The sequence below is a fragment of the Teleopsis dalmanni genome, chromosome 2, assembly GCF_002237135.1.
Source record: "Teleopsis dalmanni isolate 2A chromosome 2, ASM223713v2, whole genome shotgun sequence".
Lineage (NCBI taxonomy): Eukaryota > Metazoa > Arthropoda > Insecta > Diptera > Diopsidae > Teleopsis > Teleopsis dalmanni.
In genome coordinates, this window is record NC_051847.1 from 149,963,734 (window position 1) to 149,970,860 (window position 7,127).

General features: G+C 26.9%; 1 protein-coding gene across 2 annotated transcripts; it reads right to left on the reverse strand.

The window, feature by feature from the left end:
- Positions 1-1,132: 1,132 nt before the first annotated feature.
- LOC119681720 (uridine-cytidine kinase) lies at positions 1,133-7,127 on the reverse strand. Of its 2 annotated transcripts, XM_038094985.1 has the most exons (8): positions 6,852-7,127; positions 4,271-4,336; positions 4,011-4,201; positions 3,807-3,952; positions 3,650-3,747; positions 3,529-3,577; positions 1,816-1,944; positions 1,133-1,249 (listed from the first exon to the last, which is right to left on the reverse strand). In XM_038094985.1, the coding sequence occupies exons 1-8, from the start codon at positions 6,966-6,968 to the stop codon at positions 1,161-1,163; spliced, it is 885 nt and encodes a 294-aa protein (XP_037950913.1). In that variant the 5' UTR covers positions 6,969-7,127; the 3' UTR covers positions 1,133-1,160. The 2 variants fall into 2 exon arrangements, with proteins under 2 accessions (XP_037950913.1, XP_037950914.1); XM_038094986.1 differs by lacking the exons at positions 1,133-1,249; positions 1,816-1,944 and adding an exon at positions 2,463-3,288 and having other exon boundaries at positions 6,852-7,123.

The following is a 7,127-nucleotide window of genomic DNA, read 5'->3' on the forward strand; positions in this document are numbered from 1 at the left end:
ACTGTAATATTTAACTATTCATTTTACTTATCTTCATGTCTTAACTTTTATCTTTATATATCTTTAAAGTTAATTAATCCGATCAATGATTTTTAATATTCGAATCCGATATCATATATTATAAGATTTAAAATACTGTCAGTCAAACCTTTCTATAACAAAGTCGTTGGTACCTGCAAAAAACTACATTATGGAGAGGAATTCGTAATAGAGATGTTTAAATATATAAAAAAATTTTTTAAATCGCTGTGTCTTCAGCGAGGTTCGCTATAGAGAAGTTTGTCTGTATAGGTGATTCATGAATACTTTTATTAAAAGTATATACCAAATGAATTGCATAGTATCGGAAGATTTATTTCTAATGAGCATTGAATAGCCATTTTTATCTATTGAAATTTTATTTATGAGGCGTACCACCTAGTAACATCTTAAAAACAACAAACTTATGTGCTTTTATATCTCTTTAAATAAATAATAACATTTTTTTATTGCACAGTTAGGTATGCTATGCAGTATAGCAAAGAAAAAAAATTCTTAAAATCGTTGATATTACATACTATAAGTGCAAAATTTTTGTATAAATTTATCAATTTAATCTTTCATAATAAATTCTACAAAATACTTGAATTTTCTTTTGAAGTGTGGCATTACACATTTAGATTTTATAAACTAACAAGAGCCCATGTAATATTATGAATATTATTAACTAAATGTTATACATAATAACACATATAGCTTAACAATTTTTTATGTGATATTTATTTTGTAACAAAATTATAAATTTCGTACTATATAATATTTTTATAATCATTGGGTATTCAATTCCTTATATAAATTAATAATATTTGTTACATCTAGCAATACTTTAAATTATTAAACTAAAGTTTGTGAAGTGCCAGAACAATTAAGTCACCTACTTATCAAATATATAAACATCTTTTACCAGTATCTCGCTATATAAAAATGATTTCTTATATATTCTTATACAATCTATAAGTTTATAACTGTCATTTTATTAAAAAATTTAATACATATACTACAGTTCATTTTATGGTAAATACAAATTAAATACACATTCATATAATTATGGGTATAAATATTATATTTTACTACATTTTATAAAAATTGAAACTATTTAGTTAATGGATTAATAACATATATCAATGATTTGTTAAGTTTTGATTTTTTTCAAAAAACATGTTATTATGCATAGATAGTTCCTTGCAAAGTGTGGAGAAGCGTCGAATAGCTGTAAAAACAAAAAATTTAATAATTGTAATATCAAATCCTTATATTATTATATACATATAATATAGTTTATTATTTAAATTATATATTAAATAAAACAAATAGTTATTAAAATTTTATAAACCACGCTATGCTTAATAGATTAATTTTAAATGGTAAAGAAATATATACTATAATATTACTATTATTTATCATTAATTATTTGCCAATGTGTATAAAAGTATATAATAAAACTTTTTTTAAAAAAATGATATGTACTCTTCAGGAAATATATTTTATAAAATATAATTATATAGCATAGGTAAGAAATTTTATATTAAAATTCAATTTTTAAAATGATTGTTTTATCAAATAATTACATCCCAACTAATAATAAACTTACAAATACAATAAATTATTTAAATATAATTAACAAATTATATGATAATTATGTTCGATATATATAAAATTTTACATAATTAATATGTAAATTTACTTTCAATTTATAAAACTTTGATGTATATAACTTGGTGTATATTACTTTATAGTTTATATAACTTTGATGTATATAACTTTATTTTTATTTACCTGAATTATCACTTCCAGAACAGGCAACACTATTTGAAATTGCACTTAAATTTATAAAGGTTCCCGAGCTGTTTAAACAATGACGAGAAAGATAGTCTTGAATATGTTGTACGATCAAATCGATGGCCACTGTAATACATTTAATTAGACAATATAAACATTTTTTAATAACATTTCTTAAATAAAAATATGAGCTTAGAAATGAACTGCTGATAACTAATATTGTGTATTTAAATTGTCATTAAATATTCTTACCTTTTCCTTAAAACCCAATGCACAGTTTTATAGAGCAATAATATTTTTATATTAACTTTATATGTATAGATACTTGTAAATATTTGTAACTAAATAATTATCTAAAAGTATGTGCAATGTTGTTTTACTAGGATAACTTAACTGAAATACACACACTTCAATTGAGTTAGCTAAATCTTAAGTAAGTTATTTCACAAGCATATGAAATTGTACAAACTGGCACCTAAAACCAATATTAGCCCTGCTATTAAAATTATGACTAATGATTTGGAACTTACATTATATATAAACTGCAAAAATAAAATCGTTTACATATAAAAACAGTAGAAAATCTAGGGAAACAAAAATTTTCAATATAATTCACAGAATTTTTATTTTAAATTATACTTCACAAATAACAAGAAAAGCCACCAAGTTTTTTTTTCCTATTTTTGTTATTAAATGTTTTTTAACATTATGTTGTAATACAGTACGGGTAACGACGTCACAAGATATGTTATATTATGTTAGATAGTTGTATATCGTATAACAGCGGTAGCGAACCTTTTTATAACTGCGTGGTAAATATAATAATTTTGTTGTTGAATTTTTGGCGTGTCCAGATGGTATCACCTGTCGCGTGCGCTATAGGTTCGCTATCACTGTCCTATAACAATGTCATACCGTTTAATCCTTGTACATAAAAGTACAAATGTTTGGATATTTAGATTTAATTTTCATTCGAGAACAAATGAGATAATCAGAATGTTAATACTTAAAATAACTAAAACATTTTTGCATGTAAAAAATTTTACATTAATAATTATTAATATAGATTACTGTTAAAATTTAGAATAATTAATACAATACATGTGCTCCAATTTTCAAAAGCCAAGAAAAACAACAAAAAAAAATTCGCCAAATACTTCATAAGATCGTAAACAAAATATTATATGGAATTAAATGTTTCGTTAACATAATTTTAACTACATATAGAAGATTATTCAGTAATTATTGTGTTAATCAACTAACTTTAAATAATAATTTAAGTGTATATAGAAAGCATTAATTGCGTTAAATTTTGTAAATTTATATTGTTTAATAAAATTTAGTGTTCTCGCTTCATAGTAACAGTCGAACTACTGTTTGTTGTGTGTGATGTCGCGGCATTTAAATTATTAGTGCTTCCGCCAGGTCTAAGTATTTCTCCAATGTGGTGAACAATGAGGTCAATAGCAACTGAAAGAAATATAACAATGAACAAGAACAACATGGAAAACAAGCGTTGACTTATTGTGTTAACCATAATAAGCAGGTATTCAACATTTCAATTATAACACAACTAAGAAGAGTTATAAAAAATAATAATATAATTGTATCATCATACTTATTAAAATCAAGCTTAAAAAGTTAACAAATTTTCAACAACCTAAAAAAGCAAAAAACAAAATTTAAGGATTTGTTATAATTGTTATGTACCAGTATTGTCTGCTCCACGAGGAATAATGACATCAGCAAATTTTTTAGTCTAAAAAACAAAAAGAAAATTAAATATAGAATATAATAATGAGCAATATTGAATTAGGTTTTAAATAATTACCGGTGAGCAAAATTCCTCAAATGCGGGTTTTACAAAAGTCATGTATTGAGTAAGGACAGCATCCAAATCCCGACCACGTTCATTTATATCACGAGGAACTGCAAAATTTTATTTCTTTCAAAACATTAATTAAAAAATATTCATAAAATAGTTTTACCTCTTCTAGCTAAACGTGTGTCTGAATCAGTATCAACAAATAGTTTCATATGAAACAAATCCCTTATCTTTGGAAAATAAAATACTAAAATACCTTCGAAAAGCACAACATCTGCGGGGTAAATTGTTAATTTGTTTTGAAAGTCACTGCAATATAATAAAAAATTTAATATTATGATAATTGTTTATATAGCAATATATTTACAGAGAATTTGTGCGATAATCATAACTCGGTATATCCACTTTTAAACCTTTAAGTATTGATTGTAAAGTTTCAAACATTAATTGTTCATTGAAAGCGTCAGGATGATCAAAATTAAATAATCCTTTTTGTGCTTTGAGATTTTCAGCAGGTGTAAGTTCTCGGTAAAAACTATCTTGACTGATAGTAACAACCTATTGAAAAATATATTTTAAATATAGTTTATTTTTTTTTATTAATAAGTATTTATTTATGATATTTACTTGACGTTGTGTATGATCCATATCAGCTTGACCTAATTGTTCCATTATCTTTTTGCACACAGTAGACTGAAAATATTATGTAGCATTAATATTAAGTAAAATAATTTAAAAGTTATAAATGTAAATATATTATAATATATATAAATTGCTCTTTATATTTAATGAAAATATTATTGTATGTAGAATGCAGATAAATTTTAATGTTCAAATATGAACAAATTTAACTTGCTCTGTAACTTTTACATTAAGTATATTCTACATTAACTATATATATAGTATATTAACTTTAGGTCTTAGTTTCACTTAACTTTTAGTTTTTAATAACATTAAGTTTTTATTTTATATAGCCGATATCGAATCAGTAATAAATAGTTATGATTATAAATTATATTCATATAAATTGATATTACTTTCAATATTACTTCTATTTGCTGACAAAATACCTATCGTGAATATACATAAGATAAGTACACCTATCCCCCGATTTACACGGTACTTGTTTTACATGTTTTCGCTTTTACACGGTTTTCCAAATAAGTTTTTTTTTTTGTTTACTGAATGGTTTCATGAATGTTTTATCCCAGATGCCAAAAAATATTTAAGTTCAAAGTTCATATTTAAGTTTACGTTAAATTGCCTTTTAAAGTGCTTTTGTTAATTGACAATGCGCCGGGTCACCCACAAGATCTAGAATATGAGAACGTTGAAGTAAAATTTTTACCAAAAAATACAACTTCATTAATGGCTGATAAAGAACTAAGTGAGGATTATTTAGTTAACTTAGTTTGCAAAAGTGAGTCTGACAAATCTGATGAAGAGAAATTAGTACCAGTAACGTTCACTGCTAAAGTCATCCGCGAAGGACTCGCATTGGGAAGAAAGCTGGGTAATCATTTTATACAAAATGACACAAACGTTGAAAGGGCTTTACGATTCCAACGTGACATAAATCGCTGCTTGGCTCAATATGAAGAAGTTTACAAAGATCTTACAAAATAACTTCGGCACAAATAACTTCGAGTGATGAAAGTGAATTCCAACCTTCGATTCCGAAAAAAAGAATGAGAGTAATTTCTGATAGTGATGAAGGATAATAAAACACCTTTGATTTTATTTTTTGTTCTTCTGTTTAATGTATTGTAATTAAATAAAAAAACAGTGTTTCCGTAATATATTACATATTTTAACCTGTCAATGCATTTTATTTTTATTTCTGTGTACACCTAAAAATATTGAAAAAAATCACAACTGTTAAATAGCAAAATTATGCATTTTCTGCAAGCTTTTCGATTTACACGGTTTTGACTTGAAAATTTTAATTTTCGATTTACACGTTTTTCTCAGGAACGTATCTACCGTGTAAATCGGGGGATAGGTGTACAGTAATTTATTGGGTTTAACATCAGAAAAGTAAAATTACCATCTAGATGATTGCAGAAGTGAATCATACAGTTTAGTCAAACCCTGGTATATGCAAACCAAACTTCAAAAATTTAGGACAAATCCCACTATGACCACAAAGTTAGTTTAAATGAAGATGATAGACCAGGCACAATACAGACTTTTACGTTAACATAGTATTCAGATACAGATAGGATAGGATAGGAATGAACAGGGTACTAGCTCCAAGCGGAGCACTGCGACCATGATTGATCTTTTGTGCTGCAACAGATCCTAACCGAACAGAACACATTCCGCCTTTCGAATGAAAGCCAGAATGTCGGCCGTTGAGGATCTCCTAATGTCAGAAGTGGAGAGTAGATGACCCAGTTATAGAGAATGTGACTGGAAGTCTCATCTGCTTCGAAGCAGAGTCGACAATCTATCTCTTCGGACAGACCCATTTTGTTAAGGTGATAACGCAATTCTTGGTGACCCGTTAAATATTCCACCAGCAACCTCAACTCTGTTCTGCTAAAGTAGGATACCTTAGCCTGACGGTTACCTGGAGTGTCGCGCTAGTAGCGATTTCTCTTGGCTGAAAACCATTTATCAATCAGAGACCTAGTTGTAGACTAACTTAATGCACAATATGACTCCGATCTACAGAATTTAATGGCAGATCCTGACCTCGTAAGACTGTCGACAGACTTATTACCCTTGATTCCTGTATGACCAGGCATCCAGAAAGTAACAGATATTATATCCATAAAACTAAACATATAAAAAAACTAAATACCATGAAAATACCATACCCATAATCAAAAAGTAAGTTTAGATGTGTACAATAGATCAGGCTCAATACAGACTCTTACGTTAATATAGTATCCAGTTACAGATATTATATCCATAAAACTAAACATATAAAAACAACTAAATACCATGACACTTAAATGCTTTAACCACAACCATAACTTAACCATAATCAAAATGTAAGTTCAGATGTGTACGATAGATAGGTACAACACAACACTATCATTCACTGAAAAAACCTCATAATTTAATTTAGTGTTTTTGTATTAGCAATTCTTTAGAATTTGGTTGTTGGAATTGTCTGAAAAATAAGTTTCAGCTTTTGCTTTACAGCTTTTAATAGTTATATTCATATATCTATAAAATAGTCTAGATTTTAGCATCCCACCTTTCCACTAGCAGTTCCTCCAGACACCCCAATCAGGAATGGCGTTTTTATTTGTTCGTCTTTTAAATCATCTCCATTCTGTAATGAAAGACTTTGCTTCTCGCGTAGGTTTTCCATTCCACAAGTACTGCACAAATTCTATACTTTTTATAAGTAAAATAATTTGTTTTGTACAATATGCTTATTTTTATACTGATAAGGCAAATAAATATGTTATTCGCCTTTCCAAGAGGTTAACAAACATATGTTTTTCCATTTACATATATGTAGACTCAT

Bases quoted from the DNA above. Each gene is read 5' to 3' on its own strand.
- LOC119681720 (XM_038094985.1), bottom strand. From the start codon at position 6,968: ATGGAAAACCTACGCGAGAAGCAAAGTCTTTCATTACAGAATGGAGAT. The intron at 1,945-3,528 runs GTACATAACAAT...AATGTATTACAG, and splicing joins TCGTGGAGCAGACAATACTG to TGGCCATCGATTTGATCGTA. The intron at 1,250-1,815 runs GTAAATAAAAAT...TTGTTTTTACAG, and splicing joins TTCTGGAAGTGATAATTCAG to CTATTCGACGCTTCTCCACA.